At 41.8% G+C, this 21,970-nt stretch overlaps 1 protein-coding gene across 2 annotated transcripts in view; it reads left to right on the top strand.

The window, feature by feature from the left end:
* The first annotated feature begins 3,768 nt into the window (after positions 1-3,768).
* Positions 3,769-21,970, top strand: part of PARP8 (poly(ADP-ribose) polymerase family member 8) — a 132,309-nt gene continuing 114,107 nt past the window's right edge. Inside the window, exons 1-2 of one of the 2 annotated variants that reach the window (XM_039566988.1) lie at positions 3,769-4,169; positions 4,988-5,042. In XM_039566988.1, the coding sequence (XP_039422922.1) occupies positions 4,079-4,169; positions 4,988-5,042 (146 nt within the window). In that variant the 5' untranslated portion in view covers positions 3,769-4,078. The remainder of the gene's footprint in view (positions 4,170-4,987; positions 5,043-21,970) is intronic. The other variant, XM_039566989.1, reaches the window with a different exon arrangement.

Genomic DNA, 21,970 nt, shown 5'->3' with positions numbered 1-21,970 from the left:
CCTCAACCTGCTGACAGTTCTTCCTCATGCTGCCCAGTATACCATTGGCCTTCTTGGCCACAAGGGCACACTGCTGGCTCATGGGCAGCTTGCTTTGGAAATTACTGTGTCATTTTAAAGAAGCTTACTGGAAGGGTAGCATTGTGTTTTATGCCTTAAGAGTGGAACAGTATTGATCCTTTAAATGTTCCACCTCCCAGAGGTCACTGTCTACAGACATCACTGAGTTTTGCTTTTCTGGTGACTGGCAGATAGTCCTGGACCTTGGAGAAAAAGTAGAGGTTTGGTTTGGTTTGTACTAGAGCTTTATTTGGAGCATACAAAAGTGGAGAATGATTTCTATGCTCTTTTGGAGTGTTGATGGTCATTTTGTGGTTTTGGATTACTTTCCTAACCTCTGCCCTTTTGAATGCTCTCCCGTACTAGAGATATTAGACAGATGCCATATACCATTGCCCTAAGTTCTATATATTTCCTGCAATGGCAAGCTTTCAAGATTTTTTTAGTTTTTCTTAAGACTTCTAATATGTGCTTATATGTCACATGAGCACGTTTAGAAAAAACATATAAAGAAGAGAGTTTGGGAGAGAACAGGGTGTCCTGATGCTTACTGAAATACTTCTATCAGCTTTACTAACAGGTGGTAAGGGGGGTTATTTCTGGCATAAAATGAAAGAAATCTGCTTAGTCTAAAAGAGGCAGAACCCATTTAAGAGCAGAAATTGTCTGACCTATGCATTTCCTCTCAGTCACTGTTCACACATTACTGAAACACATTCACTGTGTTGTTTCTCTTTCATTTTCCTCCCTCATATTTTGGGCCAGTCTTCTCACATGTATTTTCTAATCACGTACCTCCGTTAATTTAACTTCTTTTCACCTCATTTACACCTTTGTAAATATTTTTAGGTTTTCAGGAGCACAAACATAAATGTTATTTATGTTTCTTTTTTACTTAATTGGTGTAATCAGTTCAGTACAATATAACTGAGCTGAGCTGAACTTGGGATGAAACTAGAAATGACATGAACCACTTTTCAAGACTGAAAAGCAACTGGAACGACATACACTGAATTCCCTTGAGCCATGAACGTTACTTTCAAGACCAACTGCCCTATTGTTCATGAAATTACTTGTAAAGCTCTCGAGGAAGTTTCTTCATGGCTGTGCCTCTACCCCAGCCAAAACCAGCACAGGGATTACAGCATGCATGTGGACACCTTTGCAATAACACTTAGGGTACCTGGATGCCAACATCTTGTCAATCTTTACAAATTTAGGGATCAATTCCATGGATTTACCTTGACTTTCTAACACCTTATTTTCAGTATTTTCATAAATAGAATGACGCCAAGCTATGATCAGGCTTTTCCTCATTGAAATCAGCAATTCCTGCCACAACTGTACTGAAGTTATCAGGTAAATCAACAGCCAAATTGACTAAGAAACTAGAAATTTAACAGCCACTTACAATAAACAAAAATTATTAGAATAAATAACCAATCGTATTTGCAGACTTCTTGTTCAATTCAGTTGATGCTGTGAAGCCAACCGCATTAACTTTCTTGAACATGGTGTTTTTTCTTTGTGAATGACTTTTCAATTCACTGTTACCAAGCCTATGAAAACAGTCCAAGGCTTAAAAAGGCAGTCAAGAATTGTGCTAATTGACATGACACTGAGAAGAACCCTGTGGTTAGAATAAGCTGTAAGCAGAATTGTCAGCATAAGTATCCTGCAACTGGCTAATAACCTCCCCCTTTCCTGATCCACCTGGGAGGGATAACAGAGACCTTTCACTACGAAGTTCAGGACCAAAACCCCACCAGAATAAATCAAGTTCTGACTAAATCTTCTAACTGTGATTAAGGGGAAGGCAGCAAACATGGCTGCTGATATTCTAGCTGGAATAGTTAGAAAAACATGTCAAGAAAAGCATCACTTCTTAACTTCTTGCATCACTTGACAGAATGACAGTGTCTTACCATATTATACTGCATTTCGGGCTACAGTGACAAGTTCTGTATGCCTTGGAAAAGTGTTGCTGAGTAAAATCATAGAACCATAAAATGGTTTGACTTAGAAGGGACCTTGAAGATCATCTAGTTCTAAACCTCCTGCCATGGATTCTAGTGCAACTTTCTCATATAAATCTCCTGCTGAAAAGCATTAGCCAGGTGCTCCCTGTTGTCAAAGCAGAAGTGAAAAAGTATAAACTTTTATGGTAAGAAAATCTATTCCTAATTGTATGCAAGTTTTATCCAAGGACAGACTAGCATGAAAAGCAATCATGTACTGTTTCCACACTGAAAACTCATCTGGAAGTCTCCCTCCAAGATGAATTATTTTCTTAAGAGGCAGAGAGTCATATCACGTGATGGATTTTAAGTTCCATTCTGTTCCCTCCTACAGATAGGAAAAATTATGGAGTTAATTTTTCATAAATATACTGTTTGTCTTCCATATTTGAAATCAATAATACATGATTAATACAAACTTCCTAAATGAAAAAAACACCCCACCCACTAGAATGACTGAGCTCAAGAACGAATAATCCATAGGAGCTGTTTAGAGCTGGCCGAATACCTAAAAACTAAATTTTGAATATTCTCTCAATGTTATAATCAAATCTGTTTCTACTACTTTCAGACCTGGTTTTATTCATTTACAAGCCTTGCACTTGGAAGAAAAAAATACTTGGTTTTGCAGATTTGATGATTCCTTCCAAGTTATATTATGGTCATTACTTGCTCTGGACTAGAGCCCCAAGCCTGTAACCTGGATGAGCGCCCACTGCTAGGCACTGGACTGGCCAAGCCCTCTCCTAAACCACTTAGGTCTGAGACAGTTTTGCTGGATAATGAGGGGAGAGGAGCGCAATTAACATCACGGTGGTCGCAAAGAGGTTCTAAATCCTCCTTTTACTGGTTCAGTGGGCACGCAAACCCGTCTACAAGTCGGAGACGGAGGCTGGCAGGGGACGGCACTTGGCCAAGGGTGGGCTGCCGGGCTGTCCTGCCCGGGAAGGGCCGGGCACAGCCCTGCCCGCGGTGCCGGCCAGGAGCACAGCCGCCACGGAAGAGCCGCAGCCCCGGCAGCGCAGCCCCGGAGCTCCCGGGAAGGGCAGCACGGCTCGGCATTCCCGCCGGGGCACCGAGGGGAGCGGGCCCCGCGCCCCCGCCGACCGCACCCGCCCTTCTCCCCCGCCCCGCCGCCGCCGGCCTTGCGTAAGACGGCGCTGCCCGCTTCCTCCCCGGTGCGGCCGGGGAGCCGCCCCGCCGCCCGCGGAACTCGCTCTTGGCATTTCTCCGTCGCTCGGGAGGCGGCGGCAGGCTGTGCCCGGGGCCCGGGCGGGCGGAGGCGAGCGCCGGCGGCGCGGCAGGGACCATCGCGCCCGCCGCCGCCTCTGTGCATCCGCCTCTTCCTCCCCCCGCGCCGCCTCCGCCGGGGGAGCCGGTGGGGGCCGTACGTGCCGGGCCGGGAGCGAGGGGAGGATCTGCGGCTCGGCGTCGCTGCAGCAAGCGCCGGCCCCGCCGCGCCGCCAGGGACTGGGTGCGGGTGCCGCCGCCGGCTCTCCGCGCTGTGCTGCTGCTGCGCGGTGATCGCCGCTGCTGGCGGGAGGGGCAGGGATGTGAGCGGCAGCGGCCGGGTCGGCTTGGCCCCCCCGCCCTTTTTTTTTTTTTTTTTTTTTTTTTTCTTTTTTTTCTTTTTTTTCTCTCGCCTCCAAAAATAGATCAAACCAGCCAACCAACCCCAAAAATCCCAGAGGGCGTGGGGGGGTGGGGGGATCCCGTGTCGCCGCCGCCACCCTCCGCTGGATTCATTGTGAGGAAATTGCCGTTCGCCGGCAGCGGCGGCACATCTGGGCGGGCGCATCTGGGCAAACAACACCGGCTCCCGCCGCCTGCCTCCAACGTCCTCCAACCGGCCGAACGGATCCCTCCGGGCCGCTGGGGAGGCTCCTGCTCGTCAGCCCCGGGGTCCTTTCGGGCTGAATCTTAAAAAAAAACCTGGCAGCGCGGGGGGTGGGGTGGGGTGAAAATAAAGGCTGCTATTTTTTTCCCCTGGGATTTATTTCATGGGGATGTGTTCAAGACAAGAGAGGATTCAGAAGGATATTGACGTTGTGATCCAAAAGTGCAAGGCGGAGAAGGACTGCCTGTTTGCAGGTGAGTTTGTCCCCGGTCGCCAGGTTGGCGACGCGGAGGCTCCCGTCGCCGCGGCCGCGCCCGCCCCGGACCGCGCTCCCCGCTGTGCCCGTGCCCTTCGCCGCCGTTCCCGGCCGCGGGGCCGCTCTCAGAGCCCGTCTTCCTTGTCTCCTTCCGAGGGCATGTGAGGGCAGAGAAGACCGGGCGCCGGCCGGGAAAGGGGCGGGCGGGGTGGGGGGGCGGCATCCCGAGCCGGGGAGCGTGGCGGCGGCTACACGCCGGACCGGGAGGGTTGGGAGCGAGCTGGAGCCCGTGCCCGGCGCAGCCCGCGGCCGAGCGCTGCTCGGGGGGTTTCGCTACGCGGCTGTTCCCCGGGCGGCCGCGCTCTGCCGCCCATCGGCGCCTGCCCTGATCCCCGGCCCCAGGCCGGCAGCACGTCCAGCCGCAGACGGGGCACTCTGTCCGTGCGAACGGCCCCCGCCGCCCTCCCCGGGGGATTCGCGGCCGCCCCGGCCGTGCCGGTGCCGTGCCGGTGCCGTGCCGGTGCCGTGCCGGTGCCGTGCCGGTGCCGTGCCGGTGCCGTGCCGGTCGCGATGAGCCGTCGCAGGAGCCCGGCTGTCGGCTGCCTGTTGCCGTGTATGACAATGGAATTCCCTGCCGTTGCCATAGCACCGGGCACTTGTTGCGAGGGGCTGGGGGGAGATGCTGCATTTCCTCTGGTTCACCCCGACTCCCCCTCCACCGCCCCCGTGTCGGCAGCTGAATGCTGTTCCGTAAAACCTCGGCTACTTCAGCCAAAATAAAGACAAGTTGTAATAAAGGAGCTCTTTGTCTTTCAGATTTCAGGTACTCAGACTCCACCTTTACCTTCACCTATATTGGAGGCTCCAAAAGGTACTTTATTTACAGTAATGACTCAATTTCCTGCTGGCAGTAAAATGCAGTGGTTCAATAACGTAGCAGATTTTTATGTTTCCTTATCTTTTGGAAGAAGGATGATTAAATCATCGGCCTTCGTGCAAACGTAAACTGAGGAAGAGGTTTGGAGGGAGGTGATGAGAAAGGTGATTCTAGTCGTCAGGGGCTCGTTCCTCAGTCCTGCTCTGTGAAGCTTCATTGTCTTTGTTTTTTTTTCTCAGTTTATGTAGAGACGTGGAATTCCTGCCATATGTAAACCCGACAAAAACATAGCAAAGGCATCAATGTATAGTGTAAAGTTAATTCATGTTAAAAAACTGGGAAAAGTTAAGATTGTAATAACAAATAGGCCAAATTTCACATCAGCAGCTTACTTCCGTGCATGAGAGCCATATTTGGTCCCATGGCAGATGCAAGGCTGTCTGCCATGACCAAATTAAATTCCTGAGACATTAAATGAAATGTCAGTATAACTTGGAAGGCTGAAAAATTGTTTTACTGAATGTTTGAATATTATTTCTAAGTGGATCCAAGCTTGTGGTTATAAATTGGATTGTACCTGTACACCTTTTCAAAATATATTTCAGCATCTGTTGTGCTTGTCAGTTTTCAAAAGGAAATACAGATAGAAACTTGAACACATTATTTTGCTTTCCCTGATTGTTAATTACCTTTTACTTAATAGTGTTAAAAGTAAATGGTACGTTGGTCTCTTATAGCTGGATTTTTAAATTTGATATAGTAAGAAGTTTTGTGTTTGTTTTTTTGGTTCATTTTTTAAAAATAATTCAGTTTGTCTGGTATTTTTGTCAATTATTTTTCTTTTGTAGGGTACCTCACATTTAAGTACTGCATTCTTTTTTATTTTTTGCAAGTGAACCTGTCAGTGGAGGCAGCACTCCCACAGCCATCAATGCTCCCTCTGTGCACACTGTGGGATCTGGCTGTAGGACCAGACTCCCAGATGGTCCCCAGGCTCCAGGGTTGCTCAGAAAAATGTTTTCCCACCTCACTACCCTACTGCTTCCTACTAAAGGAAAGGACAACTTCTGTCATTTTCAGTGAAGTAGAATAGTTCACACAGTGGTTGAGAATCAGTGTAATTTTAGGTTGCTCATAGTATACATTTTCCTTTAGTATTTTAATATATGTTTTGTTTTGGTGTGGTTTTAAAAGACAGTTTCAAAAGGATTGATACTGAAACACAGGCCTCACTTGACATAAGCACCTCAGCACAGGTATGAATTAACAAACCCTTAAAGGTGTGACTGCTGCGTTTAACTGTAATCACTTTTGCAAGCAGGGGCCTAGCTCCGATGGGCTAAGGTGATAAGAAGGGAGAGGTATGTTAGCTGTCATGAAAGGCTAGAAAAATGCAAAGTCATAAGTTTTGTTTTAATAGATAGAAAATAGAGGAGCATAATCAATGAAGTACAGTTCATTGTACTGCATAGCACCAAAGCATAGCACCAGTTAGATAAATGTGATGAATATGTTAGATAGGAACTATCTACCATGTTTGTAACCCTAAGATAAAGAAACCACAAGTTATATAAGATCCCAGCCCTTAAAACTGTAACTTTTAGATAAGCAAACAAACAAGGATGGATGCCAGAATTGTAAAAGTATAAAAGCCTGTGTAAAATGAACCACAGTCAGGTATGCACATGGAGGTACTAACCCCTGCATACTCTCTTTGTGTCAATAAAGGTGTGCTTTTCGTTACATTACCTCCTGTGGAGTAGATTCCTGGGAATCAGTACAGTAAAAACTATTTAACAGAGATACTATTTATCATTTAACTAAAGCGACTGAAGTTGAAAGTTACTTTGAACTGTTCTCTAAACCAAATACCATAGCAAGAAAACAGGAAGTGAAACCTGTCTATTGTTTCTGTCTTCCTAGCTGAATAAAGTAAGAAGCCTAAGGGCGTAACTGATGGCAAACAAACTGGTTTATCAGTGTTGAAACAGAGTGTTGGCACTTGCTCAATGAGAAACGGAAGAGGGCCTTATATTCCTCAGCCTTGAATTTCAGAGGGGTCAGCATTTGCTTAGGAAGTTGATGACTGAAAACAAGTCTCAAGACCTTGATGATTCAAACACAATTGAGAAATAATTGTAATGCCTACAGAAATTGGTGAAAGTGGGTTGTTACTTAGACCACTCTCAAATTTCACTTTCCTTTTCATAGTTTAAGGACATTTAAAAAACATCCTTTTTGATATGGGTTTCCCATTCCCTGTGTTGCCTGGTTATTTGTATTGTGATTTAGGAAGTTGTTTTGCAGTCTTCTTGGTGTACAGTGGTGTAGTGAGTGGCAGGCTTATGGCAATAAGCTCTCATGTGAAGTGTGTAAAATGAAAGCTATTCGGAACAAAATTTCAGCTTCTTACATCAAAGGTGTGTGAGTGGTTTCTTCTTAAAGAAGGTTCTCCTAGAGCATCAGCTATACTGCAACGTGTGTAGCATTCAGGCAGGTCTCCAGTACAGGGTCAACAGCAGTGACTTGTACATGGTAACAGTTTAGGAGGGCAATGGGTCATCCTAGAACCTTCTTTTTGGCCGTTGGGTAGGAATTTTTTCTTGGTGACACTGCTGCAGCTGTGCACTTCCTGAGTAGTAACACCATTTTTTGATTATTGCACTCAGGAATTGTCCCTAAATGCTACAGCCTCTTTTAGATCATGGTCATGGACTCTTCAGCCAGCAGGCCTTGTCCAGTTGCTTCAGGTCCTCAGCCCGATGACTTTTGTTTTTCCAATCCACAGGAACACAAGCATTGAGTAATGGGCAAAGGAGTGGATGTTCACTGAATGGATGTTCCAACCAAGGAAAGATTTGAATGAGTAAGAGTAGAAGTGGTGTGTAAGGAAGATGACAGTACTTTACTACTCAATATTAGCCATGCCTGGAACTAAGTATTTTTCACACTTTGTTTCCTTTAGATATATTTTTTTAGGTCAGTGTATAATAGGGCCATGGTTTAGCCATAGTGGTTACATGGAAGAGCAGAAGCCCTTGGAAGAAGGCATTCTGTTTGAGATGCAGGATTCTTTGGCAAGTGACAATACTAGCAAGTTAAACATCTCTCTGGGTTTTTGTCAGCATACTGTAGTTGCTTCTAGTGCCCATTATGTCCATTTACCAGTGATCTTAATTTATAAACCCAGAGCTAGATTCGCAGTACATCAGGGTAAGTCCGTGAAAGTCAGTGTACCAGTATTATTACAGGTGAGGACCTAAGGTTTATTTGTGGTTTTTTTCTTCAAACTGTTAAGTTTATCTGTGTGAGATTTTTTTTTTCTTGGGACCAGCTTCTCAGACTTAATGTCATTTTTCCCTTGTTGCTTGGATTGATTGAACAGCCTCTGTCTGCACTTTCAAAATATTAAGGTAGTACATAAGCACGCTGCAGATCCATCCAAATAGACAGGCCTGATTCAGAGGACATTTATTATTGCTTATGTGGAGATTACCTGTAATCCCATAGTAAAGTACCAGTAGTTCAGACAATCCTTTTAGACTGTATTTCATTGCACTTTGTTTTTTCTTAATGTATAGTGTTCACACTTCCAAATTGTTAGATCTGTTTGTCACTGCAGAGACATGACCTGTTTTGGGAAGGTTGTAATTAGCAATTTATTAGTGAAAGCATTCTTTGTGCATAATGTGGGCACTGAATAGAGGGCAGATTGTTTATCAATTTAATAATTTTTTATTTCATTGTCAGAAAGCAATAAGTAGGTTGATTTCTTATAAAAAGAGGTGTTCAGTCAGATGCTGTGACTGTGCAAGATTTACTCTCTTTTAACTGTATGTAGAAGAAAATAAAAAAATTACTAGATTCTTTGATTTTTTTCTTCCTGCAGGATCTAAAACAGATGTTGTGAATGTGTGGCGTTCTCCATTTTAAAAGAATCTCTAGTTTCCTTTTTCTGCCCCTGTATGAAACACTGTTCCTCCAGAAACTGTGCAGACTGAACAGATCTGCTGATCTGTCATCTTTCAGATGAAAATGCGTGATGCCCTGAAGTTGTTTTCACTTTATATGTCATTTGACATGCTTTACATAGAACCAGTGCTTGGTTGTCCTGAAAAAAGATATCTTCTGGTTTTAGTATTTTTCTCATCCTGCTTTTTTTTCCCCCTGAGGCTAAACAAGGACATCATATCAGTCCTGAAATACTTCTTAATTCAAATACGTTCTTAACTCTCATTGGCAGTGAAGGACAATGACAGTAAGGTTGTGCATGAGAGCTAATAATTAGATTTAATACTGCAGCATATTATAAATAAACTAGATAACACCTGGACATACAGATTAATTTTGCTAGCAAAGCTCATCTCCTGTTCACACGGTGGACTTACATTCAGCCTTCTGTACTTCAGCACAATTGCAACAGTGGCCGTTCTGAAAAAGCAAGGAAATTTTGGTCTGAAGTATTTGTTTATTTTTGCTTAAAATAATGACAGTTTATTTTCTTACATGGTTTTGATTTTGAGTATTTGGCTTTTAGTGTTTTGTTCAGGAGGCTATTGTAGTATCTGAAGCTCTCATGTAAAATGATGTGTTAATTTCCACCTCACTGTGATAGTGAAGCATTTCACAGATAAGGAACTGTGCCACTGAAAGAGTGACTAAATTGCTTGTAACTTTATAGCTATAGATGAAACCACTGTCTGAAGTTCTAGCGCATTATGTCCACCAGGTGTTTGAGCCACTTGACAATAAATAGATAGAGATAACCTTTTTCTCCACTTTTGTGGTATGCTCTATTGCTGCTTCTGTGTATTTATAAAGCTGCCTACATGAGATATTCCATTTGGTGAAGAATTTTGAAATTCTGGTGTAACTCTGATAACACTGAAGTCTTCAGTACACAAAGTTGTAAAGCAAAATGTATTTGGGATAAATGATTTGTGTCTTAATCTTAATATTGATGTTCAATTTATGTAAAATGCAGGAAAACAGAGAAAACTGAAAGCAGTTTTTAAGCTAAAACATGTAATTGTGTCCATCAGAAAATACCAAAATGGAACACATTTGGTTTGGTTTTTTTATTTCCAAAATTTTCTAGTTTAAGACCAGTGTCTTTTGGATTGGACTCGGCTCCTCTGTCATGTTTGTGACATGGCAGTGTGCTCACTGGCTGTACAGGTGTTGGGAAGGGAAGATTGGACCGTTCCTTTTGGAACCACTGGTAGCTTACATAAGATGAAAGTGTTCATGAAAGTACGACTTCTGAAGGTGAGAAGTTGATTGTACTGGAATCCATTGCCCTGAATGGTTTTAGTTCAGATGTAATCAGTTTTATTCAGAACCTAGGAAGGGCTGGTGCAAGCACAGTTCATCTCCTTGTGCTGATGGCTGTCTGATGGCTGTGTGTAACGCTGTGTTCAGATTATTAAGTAGGCAATTATATTCCTAAAATCTACTGTTACAGTAAGAGAGGGGTGAAAACTAGATACACAGCTTTTACCTAGATGTCTGTTTAATGCTGTTTCAAAATACCTGGAAGTTTCTGCATCTTTCAGTTTTAAGTGTCCTACCAAATGTGGCTTAACATTTTTTGCTGTTACTACACTGTTTGCATGAAAGAGAAGTCTGTGGTATGAGATGGGAATCTGATTTTGATATAACATGGCAAGAGTTGTGATTCTCATTTTTTCACTAAAGATTCTGTAGATGAAGTAATGTTGAATATAGCCTTGGGTACTTTAAAAAAGCAGTTTTGGGTCAGGTGTTACTATAGTTTCAGTTTTAAAATCTCTCTAAGGCAAGCATTTTCCATTCTATGAACTTCTGTTAATGTACCCTCATTCTAACTTTATACTACCTTCTAATATTGTCTGTGTGCAGTACGTACATGAAACCTACCCATCCATTCCTATAGATACTTTTTTGATAAATACTGCAAGAAATTCAGTAGGTGTGATTTAACAAATTACTCATCCTAGAAAGAGATCTCGTAGAACACAATAGTAAAAAGGTGCATCATAAAGTGCAATGCTGAGGGTTGTGAAAAGCAGTATGACCACCACCGTTCTGCTCACGGTGTTACTGAGCTTGCCTTGTTTTGCTGGGTTTGTGTCTGACAGCTCCTTCTTGTCTTGCTGTTAAAAAGCCTGCCTGAAATTAACTCAGTCCCCATCACTGCGTCATGTAAAAAACGTGTACTTCCAGCATGGTCTTGTGGAGATTTTGTACGGGTCTGGTGAAGCAAGTTGCTGTTCTCTTTCAGCTGACTAAGAACAACTATGTCAAATTGTGAATCTCTTCCTTTCAGTGAGAAAAATGTGGTTTCAGGCATTTAAATGAATGGTCTAGTTTTCAGAAGTGTCAAATTACCACACCACATAGCAGTCTAGGTATTAGCATGGGTTGTTTAGCACTTTCAAAAGCATCACAATTTTTATGCAGGTGTTTTTGCCATACAGATGTATGCACTATTTTTTGCATGGTTTCCCAGCACAGAGAGCTGGGGAGAGTGCTTGAATGTCTTTACAGCAAACAATTTCAGTAACTTCTTTCTCTACTTTCATTTTCATCACATATTTTAAGATACTATTACCTCAAAATAAATGTGTAGGCTGTCACTGTTAAAAGTGTTAATGTGGTAAGACAAATAAATTTGAAAGAAGAGTTCACCCTGCCAAAATTAATTTAGATAATTTTTCTCTATATTGGCACTAATGCTGTTTCTGCCTTTTCCTATCAGTCTCTACTAATTTCCCATATTTTTTATTGCTCATAAATGAAGAGCTGAAGATACCTATTGGCATATTTTTTTTTTCCATGGATTACTTACTGTGTAAAACGTGAATTCTCATTTGAGTCAGAGTCTAACCACTCCCAAGTCAAACTAGTTTCAACACCTAGAGTGAAAGTAAATTTCAACTTGCTGGGAGAGTTCACTTAAAATTAAAACTGAAAAAGGGACAAAATGTAAGTAAATTTAAAAAAACCTCCAACATAGAATTCTGCTTTGGCATTAAATAAATCCTGCAAAAGAGGGCAATTTATGCCCTCCTTACTACAGGAAGGTGAAGATTTTTAAAGGTATTTTATGGAATATGTCTCATCTGAGGAAAAGGAGCTCCTTTTAACAGCATAAAATTGACTCATAAGGGTAAACCTACTGTCCCATGCAGAGCAGTAGCTAGAAAATCTTACTGAAAGAAGAGAGCCCAAACAAAACATCTCCTTCCTCTGACAGCCTTCTACGTGCTCACACAAGATAGCATCCATCCCACTTCTATGGGAGGAAAAGCAAGAAAGAGCCTTGCCTAAAGAACAGGGGCAATTGTTGCTTTTACGAGTCAGAGTTCTCCTGGGAGACCCATTATTTCCTGTGAGTTTCATACCAGCAGTTGTATTCCCCTACTGCAAGGGCATCCAAGTAAGTCATGGTCTTGTGTGTGCTTGTGCAAGACAGCAGGCAGAGAACATCCTTGGTTCAGTGTTGGGGGGCGAGCACCTTTCTGTAGCATGCTTGAAGGCAGAGCATCTGTGTGAGCCTTGTCTTCTCCTGTCTGTCATAGAAGATGGTGGCATATCCTGGCAATTAGGATAGAACTGAACTACTTGTTCCAAGGGAGAGGTCTGTAATGCTCAGTGGGAGACTATGTGGAGCCAGCAATTAAGGGCAAAGAGGAAGGTTGAAGAAACTAGCTAACCCTCCAGATATTTCCTTCCAGCCTCAAGGCATTGATCAGAAATAAAAGGGGCAACAGCATGTCACCTGGATAATGAAATGTACTTCTTGCCAGAACAGAGTGCAAAAAATGGTCATATACCATTTGTAGAAAGTAGTATATAATTAAAGGATAAGTTCTTTCCAGATTGTGTAGCATTCTGCATTTCATCTCCTGCAGGTTGCCATCTTCAAATCTTGTTGCTTTAAATAAGTGTTCCATTTTAAGTTTACAGAGAAGAATTTTTCATATTAAGAGCCGAGCTAGAAGACAGGATTACTTTGCACCGTTAAGCTGTAATGTTCCTACCCAGAAAGGTGTAAGGTGTTTGTGACAGACATTGCTCTCTAATAGAAAAAATAGGCTGTGGATTAGACAAAGTATTCCAGGTCATTAGCTTTTCTGCAAATTATATATAATTTTTTTTTGTGTGTGTAATTACTCATTCTTGCTTATTCTTCTTCCTTAATGCTGAAAAAGTCATCTTTGATAGGGAGTTCTCACCCCAGAATAATCACACATACAGTAAAATATGAAAATAATTAGGATGTTCTTCTGTCAGTCTGGAGTTGATAAAGGTGTTAAAACCAGGAAGCATCTCACTATAGTAAAACTACCTGTTGATAGTCAACTTCTTGATGTGATTTACAGTTCTGGAAGGCATCTGCTGATGTGATGGGGCACTGCATGTGCACAGTGATACTTGATTTTGTGCTGACTACTCATAGTGAACAGCAGTTTGAGTGATGTTTTTAATCTGAGTGGGGGAAATTACAAAGACCAGAGTTCTGTTTTCTGCCATCTTTGCAGAAGTTTTCTCATTTTTAAATATTTTTGTGCATGGTTGGAGAGCTGCAATCTATCCAAGGAAAAAAATTCTGTTTCATGCATGCTTACTAGGTTGCTCATGTTGCTGAGGGCACAGACAGATGGCCAGTTGTCAAACCCATGTTCCCCCTCTGTCTTTTTAGCCTTAGCATCTGAAAACCTGGTTGTCACAGAGTCCTCTTTTAAGAATGTGATCTGCTGGGCCATATGAAAAGCCTCTACCCGTCACTCAGTGAGATTCAATTCTTAAGCTGAGCCTGAAAATGGTTCCAGATCTCTTTGTAGGTATAACCCATTAGTTGAAAGAGAAATGATGATTTCTTCTCAAGGACAATTCAGTGAAAAAACCTGAAAGGATTATACTGACTTTGTTGGCATTTAAACTGTGTGAAATCTGGTCATTTCAATATATATTTGTGCAAAACAGTGGAAACATAGCGAAAAAAGTTATACAGTATTTCAGACCAAAAAAATGTGACCTTACGTATTAAAAAGTTCTGGAAAACATAATGTTTTATCATTGGGTGACAAGAAGAGTGAAATTGGGTATGTTTAAGTGGCAACAGGAGGAACGTAGCTTCCACAAGAATCTCCTTGGGTACACACACTAGTTTTGTTAACTCAGACCAAAAGAATAAGTGAGTTTATCATTGACCTCTAGAGTACAAAGTAAGAAGTCACAGTCATCAGGTCACCAAAGATGCAAGGTTGCCTTTAGCAGACAGATGAGCACACTTTCATTTATTTTATTTTAATATCCGTATAACACAAGAGCAGCATTGGTTTTGGTATACAATCCTGCTTTCTTCATGTTCTCTGTGCCAGATTTAGCTGTTGATGGAATTTTTACAGAAAACTTCAGAGTTGGTTAAAGCATTAAGTAAAATTGCATGGGGTTAGCAGCCACCAGTTTAATTCTTGTTAAGCTATTTTGCTGTGTAATCTAAGGACATTTACAATTCCATGTTTTCGCTGTTACATTTTTCTTGTTTGTTTTGGTATTCTATTTTTAAAAGATGAGTTGTGAGTGATTCTAATATTTCTTTGGTTTTACCTAGATACAGTGAATTAGAAGAAACACTTTCTTCCTGTGAATCACAGATAGGGAGGAAGCGAGTACAGGGAGACTCCAGGCTTTTTTTGTACCTGAATGTGTATCTTACTCATAAGCATTTACTTGTTTTAGATCACCCCTCTTATGATGAATAATTGCTTATTATGCTGTTTCTATGTTTAAACATCAATGATTACATATTAAAAAATATTACTTCACTAAAATGAATGCCTTTATTTAAGGCATGAAGAAACATATTCATCCTGTAGTTCAGCAGAAAACTGACCTTTGCCAAGGATAGCAGACACAGAGATATGTCGGGTAAATACCTTCTATATCTAGCACTGTCTGGCTTCAAGGCAGACATGGGTGTGTGGAAGATGCTGGCCTCCCAGTGGGCTCCTAAGGATTAGGCATTTGCTGTCCATGGAGAGAACAGGCACGGTAGTAAAATGAATCAGGATAAAAATTACAAAAGCTATTGGTTTTATGGAGGATATAACACCATTTGGGGTCAAAAGCTGGCTACAGTCTTTACTTATTTCACCTATTAAGAAGGCATAATCAGCCAGCAGGACAATGAGTCAAGTCTTTGACTGGAAGAGCGCCGTGAAAGGTGGCCTGTCTTGTGTGGCATGGCAATTTCTAAAGCATATTTCCAGCATATCTCAGTGTACATAAGTTGCAGAACTTTTGACATAAGTACTTAGCCGATCATCATAAGTCGGTGGTATTAATGAGCATTTTGCCCTTCTTTTGGCTGCTTACAGCGTATTCCTTTCTTTATTTTGTCCCAAGTTACTTCTCTGTTGTACTTTTTAAGATGTAACATTATTACCATATTCTCAGCTAATTTAAATTGACAAATTGCTATGGAATTTGGTAAAGTCATGCCAATTCACAGCATTGCAGACCTGTCTATAATTATATTCATCTTGTTAAGGACGTTGAAATAGAACAAAGCTAAATATAAATGTTACCTTCTTTGACTTCTAATAGACAGTTTAGTATATGCATGATTGGTTACATACCAAAGTGAAATTACACATTATTTGTGTTTGCATTTTAGGTGACAGGTAAGGACAAGTTTCATCGAGGCTGATGAAGTATAAAGTATGGTTTTTAGGAATGGCTTGTATTGAAGTGGGGGGAGGACCAAAATGATGCAGAGATACCTGAAGGGATAGAGATTTGAGATGTTCTCGCACATAGCAAACAGGTGTTCTCAGCAGTGTGGCATTTGAGTCTCAGGTGTGCATGTGGTGCAACTCATAAGCAAAGGCCAAGACACTGCAGTGGTCTCAGAGTGCTAAGCTGAACTTGGCAAAGCACTGATTAGTTTGTTTGCAATGGTGGTGGTCCCACAGGATACCTCTGGCACAAGAAAGACGTTGTCCCACAGAAAATACCACCTCTGAGCTCCCCCTTGGGTGATGATGATTACTTCAGTCTGCAGAAGTTAGAGAAAGTTTGACACCAGCTCTGGCCTTGCCATTTTGTTCTGTCTGTACCACTCTCCTTGCAGTTGTCTTCCTATTTCTCCCCAGCTTGTCATTTTCCACCTTCTTTCTTACAGGCTTTTGTTTTCCAGAGGTGCTCTGTGTACTGATTTATTCTGACAAAAACTGCTGTTTGTTGTGTTCATATTGTTGAGGCAGACAGACGTGAAACGGTTGGCATTACACAAGTGTGCCATGAAGGTTAACAACATGGAGCAGCTGTAGACCACTATCTCCCAGTTCTTTCAGATTAGATATAGATTCTGAAATGCTCGTTTCAGTTTTTCAGAAGTTTCGCCAGAATAAGGGATGCACATGCTCATTGCTGTGTGGGTAGGAAAAAAAGAACACAGAAAATCACTGCTGAAATAATTGCAGCTGCTGCCTGAGTTGTTTGCTGGTTTAGGTTTAAAAGTCTTTTTAAGATGGGGTGTTTTTGCGATTTCTGTTGTACTTGAGGAAGTCTAAACGGGTGTTTAGAAATGGTATGTATTCAGATCTTTATCTATAGATGCTGCAAAAGTGCAAGAGTGAATTTTAGCTTGAACCAATAAAAGTTGTATGCTCTTAGCATTATAGAAAGCGTAAAATAGAATGGCAAAGCAAATAAACCCAGTGTTGCTTTATACGGTTTCCTATTCTACGTATTACAGGCTTCTTACTCTTTAATGAGCAACCTTTGTGGACCTCTCTCCAGTAACTGTGTTCCCCTAAATAAAGGAAATCTGGCATTTCCATCAGTATCAATGCACGGATCATTAAGTACATGGTGCTCTTAATTTTCACTGTGAACACTGAGGGTGTTCAGTATTCACTTTGGGGATCATGACAATGTTCTTTTCATGTGTTTGGTCAGTAATAGGACACTTGACAGTGACTTCTTGCCCTCTGTAATGCTTGAGCTTTTCCTTGGTTGGATTGTGCTTTGATTTGTAATAGTATAAGTCACAGATGAATTACTTGTCCTGTTAGTGGAGTCCTGATAGTGGAGTTTTGCTAGTGTGAACTGGATGCCTTGGGTATGTCTGTGGTTTTTTAAGGGACGGACTTGTAAACAGGACCAGTGCCCAGGAAATCTGCCAGGGGGGTGTACAGTAAGTACAGTTGGAGGGGTGGGCCATGGACTGTGCCCTGCTCAGCCATGTATGTACATGGTGGGAGTGTGAAATTCTTGTGCATGCATCCTCTCTGAAGGCTGCTCTCTCACACCTCCCTTAGTGCACTGTGATCCACCTGCAGTGATTGTCTTTCTCAGAGCTTTCAGAGCACAACAGAGAGCTGCCCCAGGTGAGCTCTGCTGTCTGTGGGGCAGAACCTGACAGTCTGCCATGGGAGCCTGTGCTTCCAAAAGGCTGCTCTCCTCCACTCTCCAGGCAAGTGGGACTTGTGGATTTGAGGCAGGCTGGTAGATAGCAAAATCTGCAGGGCAGTTTGGTGGAAGTCAGGACAAGTAAAATAAGTAATTAACTATGTCAGTGAAATAATATTGAGGCTGGGGGAAAAAACCTTTTGTTGCCAGAAAAAAGCATGCCAGGCAAGTGGAAGGAATTCTGTAAATTCAGGATCAGTGAAATTTGAGAAGAAAGGAGGTGAAGAAGGATTACAGACCTTTTTTATTACCTTGCTTCCTAGAGGTCTTGGAGTCCTTCAACTTAAGCATAAAAGATTTGCTACTGAAGAGGAACTCTGCTAGGCAGAGAGTATCTCTTTGACATTGCTAATTTTATGCAGTAATCTAGTATGAACCAACCTGCAACCACTCAGGACCACATCCAATGTGTGCACACACATTGATTTTTGGATAGTGGTGTCAGCTTTCTCGTTAGCATTCCATCCATTCTCAGAGGATTTATAGATCTGAATACATCTGAGCTCTTCATAATAAGTTTTTTTTTTCCTTTTCATTTTTTTCTGGTTCAAATCTGTGTGTTTTTTTAAATATGCATGCAAATGAGTTTTGCCCTTCATTTCTGTATTAAGTTGTCACAGTGGCCCTGAGGCTGGCAGAGGTTCTGCCACATTGCTTAGAGTGTTGCTAATGTGTGACTGAAGGTGGAAGATCCTTGCCCAGAAAGAGGCTCACTGTTTCCTTTTTGTTGCTGCTGCTGTTGCATGAAGGACTACAGAAGTGAAACCAGGAGGAAGTAGGGCAAAGAAAGAGCACAGGTCGGCATTCAGCTCTGAGTTACATCAGTTTAAGGTGCGAGTCTGCCTGTGTGGGGGAAGGCATCTTTTAATAAAGAGACTGTGTTACACAGCAAGGACAGAGTAAGATGTACTTTCCTCTGCAATTAATATATGTTAAAAGACAGCAAGGGTAATGAAAGTATCTGTTTTCTCATCATCTGTTTGCCTCTTATTTTCTTTGAGTTGCTTGTCATTTATTTTTGATGACAGTAAATAATTCTGGCAAGAGTTTGAAGCCGGATGTGTTACGTGTTATAGTAACATTTCCTTAAGAGATACAATGCCAGGTTTTGTCTTACTTTAACTTGAAGGGCTAAGCATGACCAGTACCACACTTTATTCAAATTTTTTAACTAAAATTAATGATTTTTGCATCTGGCTGATGTGCATTTGAGGTGCAGATAAATAAAACAGTTGAGCTGTTCTGACCCTGGTATCCTTAAGTTCCTTGTGGGATGCAGCCCATGGCTCTGCAGTGGCACATTATGCCAGTGATTGGGACGTTAGCTGCTGCTGACTGAGTGAGAATCCTTTACAGCTCTCAAACTTCAGTAATTTCAATGTCTAATGATTGCAATATGCTCATGATTAACTACATAATATACTGTACTGAAAAAATCCTTGGTTGGTGAGGTGAAGGCTGAGTGGGCTGGGGTGATGTTGGGACTTTCCTGCCTAGATTGCTTCAATTTTGAAGTCAATTGGTCAGAAGTGCTGAGGTTTTTATTGTTGTACTTGATAATTTTCAGGAGATTATCACAGAAACATTTTCATTTTGCTTCTTATCAGTATGTTGACTGAAACAGAATATATAAAAGGTTTCTTCATTTAGCCTGATCGTCTCCACCTCTAGACTATGTAAACTGATGAGATGACATAAGCCTAACTAAAGAGAAAGCCCAGTTTAGTTTCTTTTGTATGGTCATTTTTTACCTTTACTATTCCATTTTTTCCAGTTATAGTTTATTGGACTAATTAAGACAAATATTTAACTTTTGGCCAAATTTAATTTTGAAATAATTCCATTTATAGTTCAAATTGCTTTGATTATTTTGTTGTCTTAATATTTGTAGCTGCAGTCATCTGCATAAAGTTAAGCAATGATACTGGCTTTATTTACACTCCAAGAACCTAACCCAGTGTATCTGCTTGGCCATCTATCTAACTAAACCCCCCCCTTATGTTTTAAGCATAATATATGTTTATTTACAGAGGCTCAAGGTACTCTCTGATTCCTTGATTAATATAATTTTCATTAAGATTGACTGTGTCACATGGTCAATGTAATGAATAGCATTTTGAGAAATTCAGTTTGCATTATTTCATAACCAACTGCTTCACAGTTCCATTTAGTGAAGTGGAGAATGAGCCTGCAGAGCTGTCTTAGGAAACAGCATGGTAAAAACATGGATCTGTTAAAATACAATCTAGAAGAACTTTACTTTCCACTGGCAGTGTTGCCTTTTTCAACCTAGAAATGAAACTCGAGATAAGATTAATATGCAGGGTAATATAAAAGTGGATCTTTATATGAAGGCCTCCAGGGGCACTTACGGAGAAGGTCCACAAAAGCCCACCCACATGGGCTGAATACAGTTTTTATAGGTTTTAGGAAATTAGCATAATTGATAAAAGCACCAATTTGGAAGACAAGTGGTGGTGCAGTTCCCCCCTAAGGCAAGCTCCTTCTCTGGAGTCCCGCACTCAGCACTAGCTGTACTTTGTATCTCGAGGAGTTCTCAACCTTGGCAGCCAGGAAGAACCAGGGGTGTTGTACCCCCTGGGGCTTGGAGCTCTGGAATTTGTTTTGTCTTTCTGCCTAGGGAAAGGCCATGGAAAATTACTGGGAAAACTAGCCACTAATACAATAAGCTACAAATATATGTGTAAAGAATACAGAGAATATGTAAGGAAAAAAGGCAAAAACCAGAACGGCATCAGCAGTGAAAGTGGATGCACATGCCAAGCAAGTGCCAATGTACTGTGGTCAGAAGGCAGTGGGACATTTGTGTCAGAGAAGCTTACACTTGTTGGTCTTTTGAATAATTCACAAAGTAACTGTGGAAGTTACTCAGGTCTTAGAGCACCTGTTTCATAAGGTGTGCTGGCCTCTCTCTGGTTTCCTGTGCACTGGAGCTGACCCACCTGGGTCAGTAGGAGGACCCAGGTATGGGTGGGACTGTCAGGGTGCTGAGGAGAGGCTTGGTGAAGGGAGTATCTTGAGGTTTCCGGTAGGAAAAGCTGCCAGGCTTGTGTCAGGACTTGCACTCCCAGGGAATTTAGGTGCTTGGCTCCTGTCTGGAGTCATGTAGCATTAGCGTTTTTTGTTTCAAAATATGACTAAATGTTTGTGCCAGTGGTTCCCCTCCATTCAGTAGTGTATGATCCTGCTCTGTTCCCAGGGTAGAGGTGTCAGGGTGCTCAACTGTGAGACTACACAATCCAGCCCCACAATTAGGCTGCACTGGCATGAAAATAGAGCCTAAAAATTTCTTAAAACCCTCTGCATTGTGAGGTCTTTTCTTATTTTTTACCTTTGGAGGTTTCTAAGCTTTGGTCTCAGGATTCCTAAATCCTTTTGTAAGGATTTTGTGGATGTCACTAATTGTGTAGGGCTGCTTGGATGCTGGCAGCTTGGATGAGTGCTTTGGAGCAGCAACGTAGATGCTTGGTGGACACGGCTGGTTAGGAATGGAGATGTCAAAGACTTTTTAATAAGCATTCAGTCTTCTGTCTCCTGGGTCAGCTAAAGAGTTCTCTTGGTGAAGTGAAACTCAACTGATGTCAGTTGACATAGGTTCCTGTATTTTTCAGTGGAATTTTTCTCTAAATCCATCTTTTAATACAAAGCAATTGTGAGATTCTTGCCTTACTGTGGTGTTTTGAGTAAAATGACAGTACATCTCCAGGATGCTCTCTGTGTGAGATACAGGTGCCACTGAATTGTGACATCAGGCCTTTGACATCTAAAATATATTTCACATATCACAGAATTTTCTGAGTTGAAAGGGACCCACAAGGATCATCCAGTCCAACTCTTAAGTGGATGGCTCATATGGGGATTGAACCCACAACTTTGGTGTATTTAATCAATAAAAGAAATAACAGCTGGTTTTTTTCCCCCCCATGCCAGTGAAGTCTGTGTATTGTATCTCCAAATCAATGTATCTCATTCTACAACTCAATCTCAGGCTGCCTTGGTATGGCGTGGTTTATAACCAGTTTCTGCTCGTGTGTGTTCTCCTTCTCTGATGGTATGTTTTAAAAAGGTTACAGATAATGGAGGAGAAGGTCTGGATGAGATTGTTTTCCACAGCTGGGTATTGCATTGATGACATAATGTAGCTTATGAACTCAAGCTTCTATACTGGATGAATGCATATATTTGCATTCAGGTATTTGAAATCATGTTTAAAGTGATACCTAACACCATGGGAAAAGTGATGTACTGTTGCATCAGCATGAACATCTGTGGATCTCGATGAGAAGTGCTGTTATATCAACTTTAAAGCAATATGATTATGCAAGTCTTGTCCTAATGTAGCTTTGGCAAATGTCTCATGACTCAGTGAATGCTGTTGTCCCCTTCCATTATGAAATCTACAGATGAAAAGGTTTAGTGACATCAGGGGGTGTCCC

The sequence above is a fragment of the Corvus cornix genome, chromosome Z, assembly GCF_000738735.6.
Source record: "Corvus cornix cornix isolate S_Up_H32 chromosome Z, ASM73873v5, whole genome shotgun sequence".
NCBI lineage: Eukaryota > Metazoa > Chordata > Aves > Passeriformes > Corvidae > Corvus > Corvus cornix.
The sequence above is the reverse complement of the archived record's forward strand: the minus strand, read 5'-3'. Positions and strand labels throughout refer to the sequence as shown.